The sequence below is a fragment of the Mangifera indica genome, chromosome 7, assembly GCF_011075055.1.
Source record: "Mangifera indica cultivar Alphonso chromosome 7, CATAS_Mindica_2.1, whole genome shotgun sequence".
Lineage (NCBI taxonomy): Eukaryota > Viridiplantae > Streptophyta > Magnoliopsida > Sapindales > Anacardiaceae > Mangifera > Mangifera indica.
In genome coordinates, this window is record NC_058143.1 from 1,283,565 (window position 1) to 1,309,968 (window position 26,404).

General features: G+C 32.3%; 2 protein-coding genes across 31 annotated transcripts in view; both read right to left on the reverse strand.

Moving 5' to 3' along the window:
* Positions 1 to 26,404, reverse strand: part of LOC123220594 (putative disease resistance protein RGA3) — a 215,099-nt gene that overhangs the window by 147,815 nt on the left and 40,880 nt on the right. The window contains exons 6-8 of one of the 30 annotated variants that reach the window (XM_044642862.1): positions 3,252 to 3,377; positions 3,043 to 3,129; positions 2,628 to 2,952 (exon numbers count right to left, since the gene is read on the reverse strand). The exons of 28 other annotated variants lie outside the window; for them this stretch is intronic. The gene's annotated coding sequence lies outside the window, so the exon portion shown is untranslated. Of the gene's footprint in view, positions 1 to 2,627; positions 2,953 to 3,042; positions 3,130 to 3,251; positions 3,378 to 3,967; positions 4,303 to 26,404 lie in introns of those variants that run through there. One more of the 30 variants, XM_044642893.1, reaches the window with a different exon arrangement.
* On the reverse strand, positions 4,309 to 9,077 carry LOC123220835 (putative disease resistance protein RGA3). Its single transcript, XM_044643428.1, has 6 exons — positions 7,982 to 9,077; positions 7,678 to 7,887; positions 7,415 to 7,581; positions 4,846 to 7,174; positions 4,713 to 4,752; positions 4,309 to 4,617 (listed from the first exon to the last, which is right to left on the reverse strand). The coding sequence occupies exons 1-4, from the start codon at positions 9,075 to 9,077 to the stop codon at positions 4,856 to 4,858; spliced, it is 3,792 nt and encodes a 1,263-aa protein (XP_044499363.1). The 3' UTR covers positions 4,309 to 4,617; positions 4,713 to 4,752; positions 4,846 to 4,855.

A 26,404-nucleotide genomic window follows, 5' to 3' on the forward strand; every position in this document is an offset into this window, starting at 1 on the left:
CGAAAAAAATATGCTGTAAATAAGTACTGCAAAATTTGATATTTCTTGTCTTAACTTAGAGAAGAATGATCCAACCATGTGCTATATAATCTATTAGATAAGACACCATTTATCATCTTTTCAACTACTCTTATTGCTTGTTTTTCTTCGCTTTCAGTTGTTTCTTTAATACGGTACAATCAATGATATTGTAAATTTTTCTATTTAGGAATTGATTGGTGCTCTTCTTGAATGCTCTTTCTTTTGTTTGTTCCTAGTCACTAATACTAACAGAGGTGCAAACCATCTTCCAACTATCAATGTTGACAAATTCTTTTGGTTAATTCACATTATTTTGACATATGGTATCAGAGCTGGTACACATAGGTTATAAAACCTGTTTTCATTCCCAGTCACATATCTAGATGAAAACATGAACATATAAAACAGTCACATCATTCAACAGCCCATATGTTACCGAACAAGTGATGTTGAAAAAATTCAATCTCAGTTCCTAAGTTGCTGTCCTGTGTTAGTGTCTATGCTTACAATTGCCTCAAGATGAGACACCAAATGCAAAACAATCAAGAGGAGGAGGGACCACTTGGAACAACAGACACATATGGCAGGGCAAAGAAGTGGAGCAAATGACAATTTCACAGCAGCGAGGACCACCAAATTTGGAGAGGGAACGGGGTAATTCATGGGAAGGCTTTACTATTATGAGGATAAAAGGAAAAGGGAAGAAGCAAAAAAGAATTCAAAGAAGAAAATTGTTGAGAAAAAAGAAGAGGAAGAGTTTCAGACTCTGAAACTGGAGGGATTAGTCTGTTTGTTTAGGTCTTTTGTGTATCTTGAATCTATGTTAATTCCAATGTAAAGAGCAGCAAAATGGATTAATAGAACTTTTATTGTGATTCTGGAAAATCTTTTCAATACAAAGCATCAATTTACAAATATTGTTATGATATTTGAGTACATTTATCATTCAATACAAAAATTCCAGATTTCTTGTTCCAGATCCACTATTGCTCTAGTAACAAGACTGCAGCAGCAAGGAAGAGTCAACCCAGCAGCACATCTTCAGCATCTATTTCATCCCCGAACACATTACAATCTCCAACAAACGTCCTGATACCACTAGTCCAGCAGCAGTGAAGAGCAGCTTCAAGGCAAAACTCCAGCAGCAGCTTCAAGGCAGAACTCCAGGTCTGTAACACTCTACCACTGCATTTTTTGACATGGTGACATGATGAAGCCCCAAGTCTATGAAGCAATTATCTAGTGCTTTGTGGCCTTAACCGTCTTGAGATTTTCTCCAGGTCACTAGCCATTTGGTGTTAGTGAACTGAAATTTTCTGACTATGTGGCTAGATCACTTGCAAAACAAAGAAATAAAATGTGAAATCGATAGAGCTTAAAGAATAAGTAAAAATGTTGATGCAATAGATAGAGTTACAACTTACAATTTATGAAAAAGAAAATAGTGAGCGAGTCAAGTCTTTTAATCTCTTCCGGTTTATTCAGAAAAATTCTTGCTTGTATCCTATTAAAGCTACTTTGACTTCCCTTTTGTTTCTTTCTCAAACTATTAATTAACAAAGGACAAATATTATATTAGAGTTGCAAATAGACAAAGAAACATGAAATAACACAACTTTGAGAACATTAGTATTAAGAAATTACTTAAGGTTTTGAGACTGTTCAGTTGATCTAGTAAGATTTGAGATTATCATATCCAACAAGTCTTCTCTGGCAAAATATACAAGCAGAGAACACCTTTGAATCTCCGCAAGTTCAAGAGATGAGATTTTAGAGTTTTTTTCTCTTTGGGCATTCTTTGATCCTGTTGAGAATACATAAAATTCATCAACATCACAATGATCTTAAAATTTACAAGAATTTTTATCCATTTATATTTGTCTTACCATTGTCGGAACTGACAACATGATGCTTTAGTAGATTTTCTTTGCCTACATTGCTAACCTGCCTGCTTCACATTCCTCTTATCATCACAATAAGTTTACAATGCCATGATAACACGATGAGGCCCACTTTGTGAAGCAATGATCTAGTGGTTTGTTTTTCAAAACTCTTCATTGCTTCTCCATTTCTGTAGTCGTGTTGCTGTTAGTGTACTTAACTTTTAAACCATGTAGCCAAATCACGTACAAAACCAAGAAGAATAAAACAAGAAATTGACACAGCTGTAGAAATACATGAAACAAAGTGATACAAGAGCACAATTGCAACTTACAAATTTCTGAAGCGCTGTAATTTTTTTTTTAATTTCATCCATTTGCTTCAAGAGATTTCTTGCCCTATCTTCCCTTTTCTTATTTCAACAAGTTGTTGAGTAACAAGAGACAAATATCAATATTTGTGTTGCAAATAGGCAAACCAACAGAAACTAACATGACTTTGAGAGTAATCATATTAAAAACTTACTTTAGGGATGTGAGACTGTTTAGTTGATATGGTAAGGACTGTATATTATTAGATCTAGCACACCTTTTGTAGTAAATTATATAAACAAAACACTTCCTGATCTCCAAAGTTTGTGAGATTTAATTCTACATAAAAAACGTGAACTTATCAATACTTCAAAGATGTATAAGAATTTGTTATCAGAGTTAGAAATGTCATACCACCATAGAACTGATTGCTCAAAAGCTATTGTAGATATGTCATAAGCTAAACTTCTAGTTTATGTCTTTCATCCAAGGTGACACGTAACTCCCTTGAAGTTGTCTGGATTTCATCTTAAAATTCTTTCAGTATTCATCTTGAATATTAAAACATTCAAATTAAGGAGACATGCTATTCTGGAATAAAAGTGCAATGATGGTGGGAAAATGAAAAAGGATCGAGAAAGAATATCTCACGTGCTTCTTTGATGAACATTGACTGGTTGTACAACTTTAGCACAATATATAGAGGTCCATCTCTTAGTTTTTCTCACCATTTGGTGGACTCCATATACAAATCAAAGAGTAGGGTACACAATTAGATATGTGACGCAGAAAAAACTTTTGATCTTGTTGAAAGTTTAAATATGCTTACATGAAGTTGGAGAAGGAAAACTCTGAGCCCCTCAACGATTTCTGCAATGTTAATTTAAGTGTGGGAATCCAGCATAGTGTTGTTTGCCTAGAGAAAGTAAATAATGATTCCTTAAATAAGCCATAAAAAGTAAACCATGGATTAATAATGATGCATTTCACAATAAATCTTTGCCCAAAACGAAAACAATGAGATAACAATAAAAATACCATACACACAATCTCAGTATTGTAATTTCAGCAAGCAGACACGCCAGTAAGTTCAGATCTGGAAAACTTAGTCATGCCAGGATTTAGGTTCTAACAGTTCTTGTGTTAAGTTGGAGACAGTGGCACCTGAAGAAAAATGAATTCAGAAGGAAAATAGTAGAACCCAGATTTGGAAAAGAAAGTAGCAAGGATCTTTAGCTTTATCATTTTATCAAAAATTGCAGGTATTGCTTACTTTTGATTACCTTGGAACCACAAAATTTGAGACAATCTATGAGATGACAAAGAAGAGAAGTTTTGGAACAGAGGAACCACTTTCAATTATTTACTTGCTTCTTCCTGGAAAAAAAAGAAAAAACACTAAATTAAATTACATGTACTAAAATTTAAATTCAACTAGAAATGAAATTGACACGAAACATTACAAGTACCTTATTAACCTCCAATCTTAGAATCTTGTTGACAATCCAAAATTTTGTTCTAATCAAACGTACTAATAAAAGTAAAAATAAAGTTGGTTAAGTTTAAATTTAAGGGAGAAGAGTTATTCTTAAAACAACAAAAAATAAAAATAAAAATAATATAATAGTTTAGAAGTTAGAATCAATTGTTTAATTTGAGAATGAAGATAGCTCAATACTTGCCTCTATACGTTCCAGCCCTTAATTATAAAAGCATAGAAATAGAATACAAAATTATCAAATTTGCATCAAATCTCTAAAATCATACAAATTAAACAATAATATCATCTAATATGTATTCGTTGACACTCTCAGAAATTGAAAGAATAAGTGTCTACATAAGAGGAAACATAAATTCAAAAAGAATTTATCACAAGCTTGCATAATGTGAAAATTTACTAGTTACTCTGCTTTAGCAAGATATACATAAGTCCATTACTTGGTTTTGCTCTCATCAATTGACAGACTCCATATATAAATGCAAGAGTAAGGTACAAAATGTGTAATTAGATGGGTGGAACAGAAATGATTTGGGATCATTTTAAGCCTTTCCGATGATTTCTGCAACATTGAATCTAAGCATAGCAGTCCTGCATTGCGTTGTTTACATTAAGTAAGTAAACAATGATTCCTTAAATAAGCTATGAAAATCTATTAAATAAACTTGAGGCAGAGGAGTTATTATCAAAAAACAACTGAGTAGAAGTAAAATTCAATGGAATATATTTCAACTTCTGCCTCTAAATGTTCCTTCCCTGAATTCAAAACTCACAAAAAACTAAGCATAATATTATCTAATCTGTTGTTGATAGATTCTCTTAGGAATTGAAAAATCAAACAAGAACATGAAGAACTTACTTTTATTAATAAATCCAAAAATTGGAATATTCCTAAGCTGAAAGTTTCTTCAGTTAGCAATAAATTTATGAAATTAGAAAAGTTGGGTTAGAATTAGAGATACAAGGTATTATGTTAAGTTGATTAAAGTTAAATGAATTACCTGGACAAACAACAATTGAGAGATTCTTGTTGACCATCAGCTGCCAAAGTTCAAATGAGATTAATATCTTCAAAAGTAAAGAAAAATGTTGTATTACATTAAAATCTGGACAATAGTAGAGATCAAGAAATACCTTCGATTAATCAACTCCATGATACCTCCTTTGAATTGTAGATGAATTTGCCAGCTATTTGAACACAAGGAATTTGAGCAATCTTTGAGGAATATCTTCCCGTAACACTTTTCCATCGTTTTATAAGCAGTGGACAATTTGTAATAAATAAGGACTGAAGTGAGGATGGCAGGGTTTGCAGGGATTTGAGTTTTGGGCATTCCATAATTGATAAATCTTTGAAGTTGCCAAGATCTGGAATGGATTTGAGGTTTGCGCAATTGTCAATATAGAATCGTTCACGAGAGGTGAGGCTGCTGAGACTTGGAATTGATTTGATCCTTGGGCAATTGGAAATATGTAAATCTTTAAGAGAGGTGAGGTTGCTCAGATCTTGGATTGATTCAAGCTGTGGGAGATCAGCGATCGTCAACTCTTGAAGAGAGGTGAGGCTGCTGAGACTTGGAATTGATTCAAGCTGTGGGAGATCAGCGATCGTCAACTCTTGAAGAGAGGTGAGGCAGCTGAGACTTGGAATTGATTCAAGCTGTGGGAGACGACGGATCTTCAACAGTTCAAGAGAAGTGAGGTCGCTGAGACTTGGAATTGATTTGAGCTTTTGGCATTCCTCAATGTACAACTCTGTAAGAGAGGTGAGGCCACTGAGATTTGAAATTAGTTCAAGCTGTGGGAGATATTCGATTCGCATCCATTTTAGAGAGGTGAGATTGGTGAGGTCTGAGATGGATTTAAGCTGTGGGAGGGATGAGATTCGTAACTCTTTTAGAGATTTGAGGTTGTTCAGGTCTGAGATGGATTCAAGCAGTGGGAGTGAAATGATACCCAACCCTTCAAGAGCGGTGAGGTTGGTCAGGTCTGAGATGGATTTAAGCTGTGGGAGGGAAAATATTTCTAACGTTTTTAGAGAGGTGAGCATTCCCGTTCCCATTCCCATTCCCATTCCCTTGTCATCTTCACATTCATTAATTAAGAGTTGTCTAAGGCTGGTGGGAACACCTTCTCTCACCGACAATTTTGGACAATTTCTTATTTGAATACGCTCAAGGCAAGGAAGATGGTGTAGACCTGAAGGTAAGGATTCAAGATTTTCACAATCCCATAAACTAATATTTTTAAGACACGTGCTATTATCAAAAGACTCAACAATTGACTTTAGCTCTGCACAATACGCGATATTGATGGATGTAAGTGCCCTAGGGAGGCACTCATTTCTACTAGATGATAATGTTTCCAGTGCGTTGCAACCACAAACATCTAGTTCGTTGAGTCTCCCAGGCAACGGACCATCTAATGATATGCACTTGAGAGATTTACACAAAAAAACATGTATGGACTCAATAAGAGAACAAACACTTAAATCCTTCAAAAATTTCAGTTCTCTACATGCTGTAATCCTAAACCTTTTTAGAGATAAAGGTAAGGCATCGCTATCAATGAATGTTAGACTCTGACAGAAATTAATACGAAATTCTTTCAAAGATGATGGTAGCATGCCCCTTCCAATAGATCTTAGATTCTGACACTCACTAATCTCAAGAGAATTTATATTGGAAAGAAAATTGGTGTTTTCCAAACTTTGCCATGATTTCATAATCTCTTCATTATGAGCAATCCTCAAATGATATACTCTTTGAGAACCTTTCTTTAATTTATCTTCAACTGTCGAAATATTTGTAAGATATTCAGAATCCAAATTCTCAAAATCAATTGAACCATCATTACATACCATTCCTTCACAATTATTAATTTCTAATTTGCAACCTATAGGATAATTTGATAATGAGACCACCAACTTTGGACAATCCTTAATAACAAATCTTTCTAATGAATAAAAATAATTAGGAACTTCTCCAATAAGTTGGGGACATTTTTCAATAGTAAACACACGCAAATTAGAGAGCCATGACAAATCTCCTAACCAAGATGGAAAACTTTCACCACCATAGCCTTTGATTGTGAGTTCTCTTAAATTGATAGGAGGCTTTAGCTTGTCAAGTAGATTCATTTCTACATCTGTTGCTTGTGAGTTTACTTGATCTCTCCATTCTAGTATCAACACTTTTAGTTTGCTCTTATTGCTTAGTATTTGCTCTTGTATGTGATTTAGATTTGTCACATTTTGTAATTCTAAAATGTGAAGCTCTCCTTGAAGAAAACTTAAACTCCTCAAATCTTCCAAATAAGAACATGTATCCTCTTCCACAATAAAATTAGACAACACTTGAAGATTTTTCAACTTTTTCATTCCATATGGCATCTCTCTCAATAAATTTTGACCACTTATATCAAGATGACATAGATTGGTCAAATATCTCATGTTGGAAGGTAACTTCATGAGAAAAGAACAATCTTTCAATAGCAAAGTTTGCAAGTTAAATAATTGACATATTGACTCAGGCAAACTTTTTATAGAGAAGTTGAGATATCTTAGATGTTTCATACCTCCAATTGAATTAGGTAAATAAAAGATAAAGTTTCCTTTTAAAGATAGTACTCTCAACATGTCTAACTTCACCAACAATTCAAAGTTAACTACATGATTTATATAACTTGCAAACCCATGCCTCACGTGCAAAAAAGTTCTTAGACTTTTTGCTTTTTCCAAGGCTTTAAATTTATTTTTTTCAATATAACCACCAAATTCAAAAGTGAAATGACGAATTTCTTCAAATTTTTCTGGTAGCTCAACAATATTTTGCTCATATCTAAAACCAATTCCTTTGAAAACCAATTGAGCTAGATCATGAACAAGATCATGCATAACATATTTCGAACTATGACTATTCAATTGTTGGAAAAGTGACCTTGAACATAAGTTTTTAAAACACTCACCTGCCTCATCTAGCTGTTTATCAGATGGTTGAACAATACCTTCCGCAATCCATAGAAGTGCAAGTTCCTTCTCCTCAAATTCGTAGTCCTGAGGGAAAATTGCACAATAGCCAAAACATCTTTTTAGATTTGGAGGAAGATAATGGTAGCTTAGCTTTAATGCTGGGAGAACGCGATCACTTTCATTAGATGTACTCCATATTTTGCTATCTAATATTTGTTCCCAAGCATCACACCGCTTAAAGCGTAGAAGACAACCAAGGGTCTTTGCCGCCAGTGGTAGACCGCCACACCTTTCAACAACTCTCTTGTAAATTGAATTCCAGAAAAGCAGCTGCACCAGTCCCAAATGCGTGTTTCTCAAACAAGGACTTACAAGCTTCGTCGGAAAAAGGCTTCAATGGATAATTATGAGAGCACCTTATTGTTTGTGCAACATCTGTATGGCGAGTTGTCACGATCATTGTGCTTCCAGGTGCACCAGCTGCGAAAGGAGACATAAGCGTTTCCCATTGGTGGTACTCCACCTTCCAAATATCGTCTAATACTATCAAGAATTTTTTTCCACTCACTTCCTCTTTTAGCCTAACTTGCACTGCAGTTAAATTATAATTATTTGGATCAAAGGATGAGACTTGCTGAAGAAGTTCCTTTGAGATTTTGAGAATGTCAAAGGTGGTTGTGGTTGAAACACACACCCACGCTTTTTTCTCAAACTTGAAATCTTCCAACTCCTTGTGGTTGTACACAACCCGAGCAATTGTCGTTTTGCCGATCCCTCCCATGCCGACAACTGCTATCACTTGAAAGTTGGCACCGCTTTTCACCATTTTCAATAGTTCGGCTTCATCTTTATTTCTGCCATAAACAACTTGTTCAGGTGGGACGCTTGAAGTTTCCTCTGGTTTTTGCGGTGCAGAGACGTTAGTTGGTGGCAGTCCAGAAAGCTCCAGCAACTTAAGTTCTTCTGATCTTTTCCCACAGAGTTGTTCCAACCGGCTATTGATTCTTTTGATCTTGCACCCCATCTGGACAGCGAACAAAGGACTAGAGAAAGAAGCAGGGAGACACCTAAATCCTCTGCTGGAGCTAGCCTGGTGTTCTGCCTTGCGGTTGTGTCGCAAAGCTTCGTAGGCAAACTCATCCAGTACGTCCTCAGCATCATAAGCCCAGTGTTGAAGATTGCCAAGCCAGTTCTTTACGCTTTCATCTGAGAGTTGCTTGTCTTCCGCATTGCGAAGAAGATTTCCGATGTGTGTCAACTTTTCCTTCAGCTCTTTGATCTCTGAATCTACTCCTCCAAAAAGTTGCCGGGCAAAGTCCCGCACTTCTTTGGACTCCAGTATCTTAAACAACCCCTTAATGAGTTCGGAGACGACAGGCTCAAGAACGACTTCCATGGTTCGATTGTTGGAAATAAGGAAAGATTTAAGATTGCAACAAGAAGAGAAGAATGTGAGAAAGAAAGAGAAACTTGTTAATTTTGTGTTTTAAGAGTGCTCAAAATAAAAGAATGTTTGAGTCACAAGTCATTCTTAGATAAATACCTTATTCTTGAGATAAAGAAGGAAAGGAATCTTTCATGATCATCAACTTTGGGTTGTTTGATTGTGATGCCAACTCTACTTTTACTTGCCTCCTCCTGTCGTCTACAGGCCATGCCTTGTATAAAATAAAAATGAATAGAGAATCATTCCTTGTGTCTTTCCTCAGCCATTTTGGTTTCTTCATCCTTAATCATTCTTCATAATTCAGTCTGTATATATTTTACATGGAAAGGACAGTCTTCTTATATACCACTCCTCTGCTTTTAAATTGTACAAAGCAAAGGAGATTCTCTGCTCGCTCTCTGTCGGAAATATAAATTGGGCTTACAAGTGTGTAGATTGAAACCCATGTTACATAAAACCAATTGGCTTATGTTAAGGTCCAATTCACACACTTATATACCACTCTCTTATGTTCTATTTATTAGATGTGGGACTCTCTTTCTTTGAGTCCTCAACACCCCCGCTTAAGTGCAAGCACCTAGGTTATTAGACTTGCCTTTCGGCTCAGCCGGTTTGTGGCTGGGTGCATTGTCACTTGTATCCAGGAACACTTAGGCTGTTAAACCTGTCGTTTGGCTCGTGCTCTGATACCATGTCGGAAATATAAATTGGGCTTACAAGTGTATAGATTGAAACCCATGTTACATAAAACCAATTGGCTTATGTTAAGGTCCAATTCACACACTTATATACCACTCTCTTATGTTCTATTTATTAGATGTGGGACTCTCTTTCTTTGAGTCCTCAACACTCTCTGTTTATAAGATTTCACTGAGAATTTTCCCTTTCTCAATTAGGCCATTTCTAGCTGTGCTATATAGGCTTGTTTCAATTTTAACAAAAGGGTTAACTTATTAGAGGTTAATGTATGTTTGCAATTAAGGCTTGTCACTACCCAAAGCTTCAGCATCATTGAAATGGTGATGACTCAATAACAAACAGGCAGTGCTTTAACATGTTTATTATCAAACCTTTTTCTGCCTAATTAGCCTGAGGTTTTATTGGTTACAACAAGTATATAAGATTAGTGAAAGAAAGCCATAAGACAATCACACACACAAGAACACCTAATTTACGTGGTTCGGAAAATTTGTGCCTGCATCCATGGGAGATGAGTTAAATGACAAAAATGGAAATAATAATATAAAGTCTAATACACTCACATTAAACCCTTATCCAAACCCAAAACCGTGGTACACCCTTATCACTCTCTCACATTATGTACACACAAGTTCCAAAATATGAAATTTTCTTTTTCTTCTGTAGTTTTTTCTCAATTATTTAACAGGTCCTCATAATTTCCAAACACCATTCATGAGTCAAACAACATTATAAACAGAGAAGCCTGCATTGTTTCCCTGCCACTGCAAATATTCCTCGTCATCACAATTAGTTCATGGTACCATGGCGACATGATGAAGCCCCAACTTTAGGAAGAAGCAATGATCTATTGGTTTGTGGCGTTGATTGTCTTCAGATTTTCTTCAAATCTCTACCATGTCAGTCTTAATGAATTTCACTTTCCAACTAAGTGGCTACAAAGAAAAAGTATGAAATGTGTTAGGCCCAACAAAAGCAACTTTCAGAACATTATTTAAAGAAATTACTTGGGGATGTGAGACTGTTCAATTAATTTGTGGTGTTGATCGTCTTCAAATTTTCTTCAAATCTCTACTATGTCGGTCTTAATGAATCACTTATTATAGTTCCCCATTAAAAAAATTACACGTCAATTGAACCATCAAAAAGGCTGATTTAAAGTGCATGCTAAGAGAAATGAAATGAATACACCCAAATAAGAGTTGACACAAAAACAAAATATATGTTGAAAGAATATGGAGTCGTATAAACTAAGAGCAAACATTGAATTTAACATAAGAGTTGAACTATATAAAATATTAATTCATATTGACAATATATGATTTCTTAATCTTTAATTTTAGAAGGTGCAATACCCAACTTTTGCAAGTACTAATGTGTTAATTCTCCACTAGTGATAGCTCCTACAAAGACAGTAGTATTAAATCCAAAGCTCATCATCTTTTCCATCGTGGTTGAAGCACGTTATGAAGAGTTACTTATGATCACCATTTATGCGCCAGTGGTTGCTATCTTTTCTACTATCACCCAAAAAGGGAAATTCAAAACAATGCACTATCACATCATTTATATAGTCAAGATATCAACCCAAAAATCTTAAGTGAAACATTTGAAGAATTGATATATAAAATAAGTTGACATTCCTCATCACATACACATCCAAAGCTTATTACCAAACATACAACCAGAAACAGTCAAGCTCTATCACTATCAACACCTAACAATACACAACCCAAGAATTTAAGTTGTCAGACCCTCATCAATACCCATACAAAATGTAGCCATATATAAAAGCTCTCCTACAAATTGATGTGAAATAACATGCTTGTGCGTAACAATAAAGCTTAGAAAAATTTTGATGCGTCACTACTGCATGATTGCTCATCTGCATGAATGAACAAGTTTGTACAAAAAGTCTACACATGGCATTACTCTTCACTATCCATAGTGCCAAAAATACAAACAACAGGTTCAAAGTAATTTATAAAAACTAATGTGATCAGATGAAGCATAATAATGAAGCTAGTAAACTTCGTCATGTCTCTACTGCATGATAATTTTATATATATATATATATATATATAGAGAGAGAGAGAGAGAGAGAGGAGCATTACTCTTCCGAATATTGATATCAGCCTAAAGCAAGAATACTCAAATGCTAAAACTCACATATGAATACATACATGCAGAAATTGCACCGAGATACGGTTATTTTCCATCATGAAGGACCCCAAATTGATCCAAAAACCACGCCTGCACAAACAAACACCACAAACAACACAAGTACGCACACAGCAATGAAGAACAATGATGTCTACATCATATATTAAATTCAACAACTTTCAAAAATTGCATTCAAATCCCTCTATAATTTGGCTTAATTCTAACTACACTCTTCAGATAAAAACCAAAGCTTGCTTCTAGAGATTTATCAAAAAATTCTCAAAAATTATAACTGTAAAATTAAAGCAACCACTTTATCAAATATTTCACATAAAAAATTAAGAAAAAATTTCGCATAAACTATTACATCTATTCGTTTGGAAGGAAAATAATTAGAAATTTTCCCGAGAGATTGAATTGGCGAAGTGGGTTTACCTTGAAACGGCGTGTTTCTGCAAGGTGGCGAAGCCCATCGAGGCTCTTTAACAGAGGGGTGTCAGTAGATTGAAAAGAGCATTTTGCCATCATTTTCGTTTCAGAAAAAGAAAATGTTTTCAGTGTTTTGGAAATTTCTGTTTTTTCTTCTGTTATTGATGATTTTTTCATAATGGTAATTGGTTTTCAAACTCTGAGCTGATAACAACCTGCAGCCTCCAGCTGTCAGAGCCGAAGGGTCAAGTAGGAGAGGACAGAGGAGTGAAACAAGGAGGGGATCAATAGAAATCATAACTTTGAGGCCTTTTGAAATAATTCATTTCAAGATATTAGCGTAAATTCCTTGTCCCACCCAGTTTTTGGAGAAATTAAGTGTCACCCTTTGAAATCTTAATCTGTAATCCAAAACGTAATTTTGTGACGGAAAGGTGCTTATGATGTCGGACAAGTAAATTACATTTCAACCCTAACTTTTTTCATTTTTTTAATTTAACCCTTGAAATGTTTGTTGGTGATTTGGCTAAACTTAGTTGAACCACTATAGTCAAAGTGCAATTTTATTAAATTACACTAAGTTGATTTGAGTTAAATTTAGCTAAATTTTACCTTTTCGGATGTGATTTTGGCCAATCGCAAAAGGCTAAGTGCAATTCAGCCCTACCCTGCGGCCTCCAAACATTTTTTTTTCATGAAAATTTTAACTCTTCTCCTTTAATTACAGAAAGGCCAAACGACTATTTCCCACCCAAGGTATGCTGTAATGACGAGTTTCCACCCTTTAACTATGGAAACACCAAACACCCACCCATGGCCAGTTAGATTTAACCAAACCCTAACGGTGGCAAGGGTAAAATTGTCATTTTCTCTAGAATATTAAAAATAAACTAAAATAGAATATATTTTGCCCCCCTAAACTTTAAAAACTAAAATTCCCCCCCAGCCAAAGTTTTCAAAAATCGCAGTTTCACCCTCCCGAAGCATTGCCGACGGTCTCCGGCTCCACTGCCGACGGTCTCTCCCTCCCGAAGCATCCTCACCTTCCAGAGAACTCTTTCCTCCCATTTGGACTTCCAATCGGAGTCAGAGAAGCTGTGGAAGACGAAGAACTTCGTCGGGGAAGACGAAGTTCTTCGTCTTCCCAGTCGTCGTCGTCGTCTGGGAAGACGAGTCGTCTTCATCTGGGAAGACAATCGTCTTCCCAGACGGCTAATCTCTGCGTCGGATACGTTGAGGTCGAGTTGAGAGGAGTCGTCGGTGGAAGAGAAACCGTCGGGAGGGGAAGACGGCCGGTGATGGCGCCGGAGAAAGCGACGGAAAAGGGTTTGGAAATTGGAAGGGTTTGGAAATAAACCCTAGGGGGGGAAATGTAATCTTTTCAAACTTAGCTTAGGGAAAAAATGTTAGTTTTTAAACTTTTAGGGGGGGAAATGTAATTAAATTTACCACCGTTAGGGTTTGGTTAAATCTAACCGGCCATGGGTGGGTGTTTGGTGTTTCCATAGTTAAAGGGTGGAAACTCGTCATTACAGCATACCTTGGGTGGGAAATAGTCGTTTGGCCTTACAGAAAACCTAAATCTCTATCCATAAAGAAACTCTATTGATGTCTTCTGTTAATATAAATATGAGATAACGATTTTACTTTTAACAAGTAAAATAATTATTTTATCCTTTATGATATAAAAAGCTAATTTTGGTATTTGTTTGCAACGGTTTAATTGGATTTGTTCATATTATTGTTTTTGAATTCTATGTTTATAATTTAGCTAATTTTCATGGGTTCCAAATTTAGTGGATCTGGTAATTTTTGGTTCAAAAGAGAGAGAGAACAACTCGCTTTTTCTGAATTCAACAATTAAATTAATTTTTTTTTTTGAATTTAACAACTTCTACAGGTGTGCACAATCTGGTTTGATACAATTTGAGAAATTTTTCAAACTAAATTGAAAAAAAAAAACAGTTTAAAAAGTTTTCAAACTAAACCAAACTATTTTAAGTTTCAAACCAAACTAAACCAAATTGAAAAAATGCAATTTGATCCGGTTTAAATTACGGTTTGAATCATATTTATCAGTATTCTATAACATATGATACATATTGTATTACGATACAGATAAAAAATTATACGTATCATTTTTACGATTAGAGAAATCAAAGACTAAGATAAACAATATCACATCAAACATTTTCAAGCACAACTTTAAGATATACAAATATAGTTCAGTCTGTTCCAGTTGGAAAATACCTAAAAAACTGAAATAACCAACCATTTAATAGTCCATTTGAATGAAAATACCATATTTACCCTCCTATAAAGAACAAATGTGTGCTGTGCGTATCATGGCTGGGATGCAGTGCTTTAGGACGAAAAAGCCAGACTTTCTAATGACGTGAACTAATAATATAACATTATTATTGAAATTTACATGAACTCTTATTCTAATGACGCACACTATTAAAAGGAATTGATATGCTGTTTATAAGCCATAAAAGAAATTCCTTGATTCCAAGGGCATATATGTAAAATGAGATTTACTATTGTCTGAACAAAGTGACATATGGAAGAGACATGAATTTTAACAATTTAAATTAAGAAACAGAACAGTCACAAAATAGCTAACATTTCGGAACCAAAATTGAGCTCTAAACCAAGAAATTTACCTTATAACAAGAAAATGAAGCAAACTATAATGTTTGCTACTGCTTTCTTTTAGGTGTCAGTTTCTATCTTAAGCAACAAAATTATATATTTGTTATAGTGTTGCTTATAAAAAAATTTTATCAGTTTATATATATTTATAGAGTTTACAATTTGACGGTTTGAAAATTTCTCAAACTATAATTTGAACTAAAAAATCAATTTAAAAAATTTTAATTCAAATTAAATCAAATTATAATTTTTAAATAATTCAATTTGATTTTATAATTTGAACCAAATTATACGTATCTCTAACAACTTCAATTCTCAGACCAAAACTGAGTCTCATACGTGTATAAAAAAAAAAACCTTCCAAATTTAGCAGGAGAGAACCGCTTATGTCGTCATCGTCTTTGGGGTTACAAGACTTCGCTTACCGTTTAAAACGTTCAATGAGATGCTGCCATCGTCATTTTCACCGTCACCGTTAACCGTTTGCCGATTTTTACATTCTAACTCACTCAAATTTGCAGAGGATGCGCGGTCAGACCAAAGACCAAAGGAGAGAAGAAAATGAAGAGACTTTGATTGCTTTTCTTCATATTGCGTTTCAAACTTGGTGGACACGTGCTGCACATTGATTCGTTCTCAAATGAAAAACATTCTTATTTTAAATGAAAATTTTTATAAAGTACGCGTCAAATTACTTAACACCCTCCATGTGTCGAATTTCTATTGGTTTATTTATTTTAAACAAGTCCATAGCCGTTGATTGCTGGAAAAATTATTTCACCCATTGATTACAATTTAATTATGTGCATTTATTACTCTGACACAAAAGCCAGCCCTCCTTTCCACTTCACGGCACATTTCCATTAGCCATGATGCCACGCCATGAAGAATTAAAAAATGATCACTTAATTTTCCTAAACGAGACAAAAATGACGACGTTCGTTTTTCAAATGTTCCACGTGTCAGCGCCAAGGTGATTGAGTTAAATCCTCAGCCGCCGACATTTGTTCCGTCTGCAAACGAATTTTTTATGCGTTATTTTCGATTGAGCTAACCAACTCAATTGACTAAATTTCCGCCAAGTTGATGTTTGGGTTTTCACAATTAGAAAGTGAAAGTTTGGTTTGCATCAAACATTGGGTGGGAATATTTTTTTGGCCTTTATTTATTAATATCAGGAAATTGATATAACTTTTGTATCTTTCTATTATCTTAAATGAACAAAACCCAAATTCAAGTTAATAATTTTATATTTGAATCAAACTTAAATTTGTTAATGTTTTTTAATTTCAACTTAGCTTAAATTCAATCTTAAATATTTACAAAATTTAACGTGAAATGGGTGAAAAGTTTATGAGATGATAACTCAATTCCAAATTTAAAAAAGAGACTAATCAGAAGGCTCATTTACAATTTCTTTCACAGGCACATTTATCATTTTCTTTTACAAACTCATTTAAAACCTGTCCTTTCTCTCTTAGTTTGGTAACAGCTTGTTTCATGCCCTCCTTCCACCTCTTGCAAGCTAGTACTTTTGCTTGAACACCACTCACATTAGGGTCTGTCTTCTCATCCTTTGAAGGCAATGGTAGCCTTTGGCCAACAACAGGCACATTCCTGCCACCGATACTCAACCATGCTACTGTAGCCAAGCCTAATGCCACATCCCTACAACATAGAAAAATTAAGGCTATATCACAATATGCAACAATAGTCATGACCTTTTTTTCCATTGTATTTGATTATTGAAATATTAAATAAAAGTATAAAGTAACAATATAAAAAATGCATCATCTATAATAGAAGACATCTTAAACAAATGTTAAAGGATAACATTACTCTAATTATGGATGGATTCAAAATGAGCTAATTCGAATCGAATTGATGTTTGGCCCAATTAGATCCAAATTCTAGCTGAAGATTTAGTTTGATAGCTCATCTTGGTCCTCCTCCAATGATATTGTTTATTTTATTTTATCAATAATACTATTTATCTCGTCTATAGCATTATTCAACTTGTTGGTGACTTTTCAACGATATCTTCAATCGACTTGAATTTAATTCAAACTTGTTATAATAGATTCAAGTCAAACTTGAGTCAACTCATATTCGGACTTGATTTAATTCAAATTCAACCCTAACTCCAATAACTTAACTATTCCCTCTATCATTTTTTCAATACTATAAGGTCTCCTATTGATAACATATAACATATTGAAAATTAATACATTATCCATAATTAGTTTGTGCTCTTTTCAAAATGCATCTAATTACTATATAAAAGTGCTTATCATACCCACATTGCAAACCTAGTTATATATATATTTTAAACTTGTTCATGCACACATTATTACACAATGAAGCCATAACAGTAAACACATAATAAACCCTAACTCACAAACGTTCTATGAATGGGTTTATGGTCATCCAAAACTTGTTTAGAATGTTGATGATAGCAAGCCCAAATCCCTTGATACCTTAATGATGGAATGCGCAAAAAAGACCTCTTGGATTTGTAAGAGGTAGGTGTTATTATTATGGTTGTGGGTGGTGTTGTGGTTAGTGAATGTACCATGAAAATGATATAGTGATGAAGAGACTCTTATCTCACTAAGGATTTTGATTGATATGAAAATAAAAATGACCATTTTGTTTTATTGAAGTTGGAATTGTATAACAAACAATTCTATCACTAAGCCTCTACGTGGTTAAAATAAATGTTTCCTAACACTTTCCTTTGCCAATCCATCTATTCTCGACACCCTCATGTCCTAACTACATAAGTCATCCCATATAATATATTAAGTTTTAAACTAATCTTGACATATCTGATACTTTAGTGAAAGTAATTGAAATATCATGTCTACTAACTATTATGTCTTGTATATATAATAGCTAGACTATTAAGATAACTAGCTATAATACATTGATTACACAATAAAACTGATTGCAGTCTCTCCCTTATCATATACGTCTAGCTAGAAGACAATTATCTATATTATCACCCTAAGGTGGCCTTTATTGAGGGTTTGTATATTACGTATCTCACTAATCACATAAGAAATTAATTAATATACCATAGTTTTTTATTATGCACACCTCAATTAAACTAAACTATATGACTAGTGCATCATACCGTTAAGTATGCTACTAATAGAATGTGAGATTTCTACCTTTTCCATAAAATAAGTGGCTCCAAATAATGTCAACTTGTACGCTAACCGCAACATCACCAAGATATAATAGTAGTGCAAGCTCAACACAATATAATAATCCAATATACAACAGCAAGCCGAAACAATCCAACACAGTCCAATAAAAAGCCCAACATATTCCACGGCAATCCAATAATGCAAAGGAGTGGCCCAATCCAAAAAGTTTATCTAAAAATGTAAATAAATCACCCCATTCAAACCAAATCACGTAATTCAAGCAATCAAATGGAAAGTCAATGCAACCTAATCTCCAAGGCGAAAAACAATTCCAAAAAATAAAAGGAAAAGAAAACCACTCTCTCCAAGGCAGTAAACAAATCCAAAAACGAAAGGTCTATGTCCTTTTATGTGGGGTGAGAATGCAGGGTCTCAAAAGGATAGGGCAGCTGCTGGAAAAATATTAAACCTTGGTTTGGGGCAGAAAAGACAGGTTTAAACAAATAGATTGCAGAAAAGAGATATTGGCTCTGTTACTGTGTAAATAATTGAATTGCATAAATTGATGTGTATTGTATACTGATTCATGATTAAATTTATACACAGATTGTAGTGACTCTACAAAGATATAAATCATATACAACTAATTCATTGTTTTCAAGAAAATTATACTTACAATAAAATTATGTATATGATTTTTATAGATAATTTTGTGTACAAATAAAGATATATTATTATATGATTGAGTATTGTTTTATCTTTATTTTTTAATTATCTAATTATATGATAATTTATTATTATTTGTGTATAAAAATTATACACATAATATTACTCTTATAATTAACCATCTGTTTTCATAATGAATTGAAAATAATTTATTTATAACTTTTGAATAAATGAATTATTTTTTATCAGGCAAACTCGTGGGTTGCATATTTTTTTTCATATGCCTGTATGTATTTACAAAATACCCTTGAGGGCACGATGGTCATTGGAGATGAAAGCAACCACCCTTCATGGCTGTTTTTAATTTCCTAAAATCGTTCTTAGGGTTAGATTCAAGCCGAACCGAGCTCAAGCTCGAGCTTGGCTCAGTTCATATATAGTTGGCTCAAGTTTGAGCTGCGCTAAATTCGGTTCAAATTATTTTTCATTATCAAAACGACGTCGTTTTAATACATATTAATCAAAACGATGTCGTTTTGTATCAAAAATTTTAATTAGAAAATCTAACGAGTAGCTCAAACTCGATCGAGTTTGGCTAAGGCCAGCTAGTTTCAAACTTGATTCGATTCGAATCTAACCCTAATCGTCCTATAAAAGTGGGACAGCTCACCATAATAATGGCATATACTTTGTAATTTTTTCTTTTCATTTTTGATGTGTTTTGCACTTTTATAAAACTAGACAACGAAGGCAGCTAAGCATTCTGGGCGGCAAATTATATCATTTTTTTATACAATGGTGGATTGCAACCAAGATGAGCCCAAATAAAATGGTAACACTGAAGAATAAGAATTATCAATCAAATAAATTTGGTGCAATAACCGCAGTGAGACATCAATCTTAAGATAGATGATCAAAAATTTACTCAACTCAAATTTAGCTCATTAAAGTCAAACAAAGATCTATTATTAATTCGATTAGAATAAGATCTACTACTGATTTTATGGTATGAAAATAAAATATATCATAATTCCATTAATTTAATTACATTCTTAGAGTTGATGTTATATTATCTAATCTATCAAACCATGATTCATTCAACATAGAGAGGTCATAACATTAACTAAGTTATGATGTTAACTCTTAATCATATCATTTATTCTTCTAATTTGCTTTTGTTGTTGGAATTAATTTCACTTATCTAAATTATAAAATTAATTCTTTCTCCAAAACTATGCATCCTTATCATCGATTTACATATCAATGATGATGTATTATCATATAATTTGATGATTTTAAATTAAAGATAAAATAACACACAATCACATGATAACAAATTATCATTGGTACCCTTATTGATATTTATTATAAATGATCACTTAACATCATTTTAACTTGATCAAACTAAATTGATACAATTATTTTGATAGTATAAAACCATTAAATTGATTAAATTTATAACAATTGTATAAGAGATTTTGGATAGGGTAATATTCAATATGAGCAGTTTGAGTTTAAATCAAATAAGTGGAGTTCGAGTAAAAAGATTAAACTCGTTTTCATAAACAATTCGAGTTTAAATTGACTCAAATATAATCTAAAATTAAATTAATTTTAAATTGAATTCAAACATCTGTTTATCGATCTTGAGTTAATCTCGAGTTAACTCATTTGGATTCAATTAGATTTTGAGTTAGATCTTATTCAAGTTTGACCAGAATCGACTAATTTTAGTTGTGAAATCAAACAAATTTTACAATATACATTAGTGCACATAGAATTGTTCGACGATTATATGTGTGAAAAAAAGTAAATAGGCATATCAACCAAGCACAAATATTAAAACAGTTATTCATGGAGCTCCAAAAGGATCTGACATGGTGGTGAAGGCACATTTGATTATGTCTTTGACAACAAAGATAGGTTCAAATACTGTTGTTGTGAAGAATCATTACCTATCTTGTAATCCTTTCATGGGGAGCCGCATGAAGAAGTTTGAACATCCTGATTTCAATTTTTTCAAACCTGGCGCTGAAATGAAAAAAAATGCAAGAATGTATAAATGATATGAAAAAGTATGATTCTGCCCCTCGTCCTCATGCAACTGCTTTCTTGGCTGTTAGCTCCTCTGCATGCTCCACTACTCACTTTTACCTACAAAACCACAAAAAGGAATGCATAAGTAAAAACACTTAGTAAGCCAATGAGATTTGGGTAAGAAGTCAGTGAATTTTGCCAGTCCTTTTGTCATCAGGAGTAACAGAAAGCACCAGAGAAAGATCACTAATCTCAGAGAAGACAACTGGAGTGGATTTCATCACAAGCTAACATGGGGAAATGATAATTTTTCAAAAGTTAGGTTTTTGGGGAAATTGTTATTTTTAAAAAATATGGGGTTAAAATGAGAAAAAAATTATTTTTTTAATATTATTGATTAAATAACAATTTTACCCTTACCATTAATAGAGAATTTTAATAGAACTTAGATGACAAATAGATGTTTAGATTTTTGAAATTTTACAAATAAGAGCTTGGAAATAGACTAAACCTTAGGTGGAAATAAGTTTTTGGACTAAAATTTACTAATTCATTGTTTTCAGGAAAATTATAATTAACCATTTGTTTTCAGTGTAAATTGAAAATAATTTATTTATAATATCTTAAAATTCAATAATATTTCAATAAGGTGGCTTGAAATTATACTTTTTGTGTGCTGATATAGTTATTTGTAACCTGCAAAAGTCTAAAACAAAATCCATTTCTTCGAATTCATTTTCACTACTCATTATACATCTAGAATAAAACAAAATCCAACCAAAATATTTGTTTTGTTTTTTATGGTAGAAAATTTTTTAAGTTGAAAATTTGAATTTTCTTTATTATTTAGTCTCCTTAAAAAGTTTATTTGGATTTCAATAAAAACATCATTCTCATTAAAAATTTTTGAATGAACAAGATACACATTTAAAAAATAAAAGAAAAATAAAAGGTTTTACATCAATAAACATTATTTGATTAAAATAATTTCAAATTGACTTCTAGAGGTTAAAATCATTTTTGTATAACACATTATAAGTTTAGTTTCTTCAAAAGAAAATTTTGAAAATTTAATCTCTTATAAAGAAAAAAAACCGAGATTGATTCACCGAAAATTGTCGTCATTAACCGAGATTATCTTAGTCATTATTTATGAATTAAAGCAAAAAATTCATATTATTAATTTTTAATGACATTAGAGGTTAACCAAAATTTGTGCAATAGAATGAAAGTTTAGTCTCATCAATAGGAAAATAAAAAAGATTTATCCTTTTAATAAGAAAAAAAAAAACTTTGATCCCTTCATTTAAAAAAATGATAATAATTTAATATCTCCAAATATTATAGAATGATTGAATTATCACATTTTTTTTCAATTAAAAGGAACTGAACTTTGTTTTCTCTATTAAATTGATTGAGCTTTCAAAATTTTCTATTGAATTGATCAATCTTTTAAATTTTTTTAATAAAGAGACTAAACTTACACAATTTCTATTGAGACAGTTAAACTAATTACCTTACTTCCAAAACAAAACACTCATAATTGTATTTATTTGGTATCTTTAATAAAAAATACTAAAAATTTGATACCTTTTATTAAAAAATTTAAAAGTTAAGTTCTTTTGATAAAAAAAATCTTAGAGTTTAGTCTTTTCAACTTAAAAAAAAAAACAAAGTTCAATTCATGTTCTATACCTTTCATATTGTTATACTTTTTTTTACAATCTAAGTGTCAACTTATACTCAATAATCAATTTTTATTTATTATTTGATGAGATAGAAATAGAATCTTGTATCTTTATTTTCATATACGTGTATGTAGTTACAAAGTACCCTTGAGGGCATGAGGGTCAATGGAGATAAAGGCAACCACCATTGATGACTGTTTTTGTTTTCTGAAATTATTTTCTAAAATCGTTATATGAAAATGGGACACCTCACCATAATAATAGCATATGTTTGGTGATTTTTTTCTTTTCATTTTAGGTGTGTTATGTACTTTTATAACACCAGACAACAATGGCGACTAAGCATTATGGTCACCAAATTACATCATTTTTATGCAAAAGTGGATTCTAGCCAAGATGAACCCAAATAAGAGTCAGTTCAACCTTAGTTGACTCGATTGATAAATAGTAACACCAAAGTAAAAGAATTGTTGATCAAATAAATATGGTGTAGTGACCCTAGTAAGGCATCAATCTTAAGATAGATGACTAGAAATTTCCTCCACTCAAACTTGGCTCATTATAGTCAAATAAAGATCGGCTATCAATTTGACTTAAATAACATCTACCTCTAATTTTATGATATGGAAATAAAATATATCATAATTCGACTTAATTTAATTACATTCTCAAAGTTGATGTTATTAACTAATCTATTGAATCATGAGTCACCCTAAGTATAGAGGTCATAACATTAAATGGGTTATGACATTAACTCTTGATCGTATCACTGATTCGCCTAATTTGCTTTTGTTGTTAGAGTTCATTTATCTTATCTAAATTATAAAATCAATTCTTTGCTCAATCAATAAAAACTATGTGTATTTATCACCGATTTACATATCAATGATGATATATTTCTATATAATTTGATTATTTTAAATTAAATATAAAATAATACACAATCACATGATAACAAATCATCATTGATACCCTTATTGGTACTTATTATAAAGACACAATTAACATCACTTTAATTTGATTAAACTAAATTGATATTATTATTTTAATAGTATGAAACCATTAAACCAGTTGAATCTACAACAATTGTATAAAAGGTTTTGGATAGAGTTGGATTCGATCTGAAGAGTTTGAGCTCAAATTTAAGCTCAAATCAAATTAGTTGAGTTTGAACAAAAAGATTAAACTCGTTTTTATAAACAATTTGAGTTTAAATTGACCTGAATAAAATCCAAAGTTAAATTAATTTTAAATCAAATTCAAACCTTTGTTTATCGATTTTGAGTTAATCTCAAGTTGACTCATTTGGATTCAATTTGATTTTGAGTTAGATTTTATTCAAGCTTGCCTTAAATCAAATCCAACTTTAGTTGTGGAATCAAACAAAATTTACAATAAACATTGGTGCACATAGAATTGTTCGACAATCATATGTGCAAAAAAAAAAAAAAAACAATCATATTAACTAATCACATATGTTGAAGCACTTTATTCATGGAGCTCCACAAGAATCTAACATGGTAGGGAAGACAGGTTTGATTATGTCTTTGATAGCAGAGCCAAGTTCAAATATTGTTGTTGTGAAGAATCTTTACCTGTCTTGCGATCCTTTCATAGGGAGCCGCATGAAGAAGTTTGAACATCCTGAGTTCAATTTTTTCCAACCCGACTCTATAAGTATAATTGGTTCAATGTATTTGGCTTCCTAATCATGTCGAGTAGATTACCAAAATGTTTTGCTTTGTGATGTTTATATTATACAGAAACTTAGGGAATTCATAATGAAAGCAAACAAACCATAAATAATATAAAAGAGAAAGAACACGAAGAATTTACGTGTGAACCTGGGAAAAATCACAAGCACTTTGAAGTTTAATTAAAAGAAAAATACAAAAGATTGATAACACTCTTGAATATCAAGTGTAGAAACGGTAAAACCCTAACCACTCAATTAAGTCTCTCTCTTAAAGTTTAAAATATGTGATGAGTACAAATTTATGCTCGTGACAACACTGCCATTCTAGATGGACCAATTGTTCCATTCAAAGGGTATCCAAATATGATTCACTCAACATATAGAGGTCGTAACATTAACTAAATTATGATGTTAACTCTTAATTATATCATTTATTTGTCTAATTTGTTTTTGTTATTAGAGTTAATTTCACTTATCTAAATTATAAAATCAATTTTTTGTCCAAAACTATGTATCATTATCATCGATTTACATATCAATGATAATGTATTATCATATGATTGAATGATTTTTAATTAAAGGTAAAATAACACACAATCACATGATAACAAATTATCATTGGTACCCTTATTGATATTTATTATAAATGTTTACTTAACATCACTTTAATTTGATCAAACAAAATTGATATAATTATTTTGATAGTATGAAACCATTAAAGTAGTTGAATCTATAACAATTGTATAAGAGATTTTGGATAGGGTTATATTCAATATGAGCAGTTTGAGTTCAAATCAAATAAGTCAAGTTCGAGTAAAAAGATTAAATTTGTTTTCATAAACAATTCGAGTTTAAATTGACTTGAATATAATCTAAAGTTAGATTAATTTTAAATTGAATTCAAACATCTGTTTATCGATCTTGAGTTAATCTCGAGTTAACTCATTTGGATTCAATTAGATTTTGAGTTAGATCTTATTCAAGTTTGATATCCAATTTTAGTTGTGAAATCAAACAAATTTTACAATATACATAGAATTGTTCGACAATTATATGTGTGAAAAAAAGTAAATAGGCATATCAACCAATCACAAATATTGAAACACTTTATTCATAGAGCTCCAAAAGAATCTGATATGGTGATGAAGACACATTTGATTATGTCTTTGACAGCAAAGGCAGGTTCAAATACTGTTGTTGTGAAGATTGTTGTGAAGATTGTTGTGAAGAATCATTACCTATCTTGTAATCCTTTCATGGGGAGCCACATGAAGAAGTTTGAACATCCTAATTTCAATTCTTTCAAACCTGGCGCTGAAATAAAAAAAAATGCAAGAATGTATAAATGATATGAAAAATTATGATTCTGCCCCTCGTCCTCATGCAACTGCTCTCTTGACTGTTAGCTCCTCTGCATGCTCCACTACTCACTTTTACCTATAAAACCACAAAAAAGAATGCATAAGTAAAAACACTTAATAAGTCAGTGAGATTTGGATAAGAAGTCAGTCAATTCTACCAGTCCTTTTGTCATCAAGAGTAACAGAAAGCACTAGAGAAAGGTCATTGATCTTAGAGAAGACAACTGGATTGGATTTTGTCACAAGCTAACAAGGGGAAATGATAACTTTTCAAAAGTTAGATTTTTGGGGAAATTGTTATTTTTTAAAAATGAGGGGTTAAAATGAGAAAAAAATTATTTTTTTAATATTATTAATTAAATAACAATTTTATCCTTACCATTAATAGAGAATTTTAACAGAACTTAGATGATAGATGAGTATTTAGATTTTTAAAATTTTATAAATAAGAGCTTAGAAATAGACTAAACCTTAGGTGGAAATAAGTCTTTTGGACTAAAATTTACTAATTCATTGTTTTCAGGAAAATTATAATTAACCATTTGTTTTCTGTATGAATTGAAAATAATTTATTTATAATATCTTAAAATTCAATAATATTTCAATAAGGTGGCTTGAAATTATACTTTTTGTGTGCTGATATAGTTATTTGTAACCTGCAGAAGTCTGAAACTATACTATTTCTTCAAATTCATTTCCACAAAATAAATGTAGAATAAAACAAAATCCG

Coding starts and splice junctions, on each gene's coding strand:
- LOC123220835 (XM_044643428.1), bottom strand. CDS start 9,077: ATGGAAGTCGTTCTTGAGCCTGTCGTCTCCGAACTCATTAAGGGGTTG. Junction 7,888..7,981: donor GGAATTCAATTTACAAGAGA/GTTGTTGAAAGG, acceptor AACAAATATTAG/ATAGCAAAATATGGAGTACA. Junction 7,175..7,414: donor GTCTAAGAACTTTTTTGCAC/GTGAGGCATGGG, acceptor TTTCTCATGAAG/TTACCTTCCAACATGAGATA.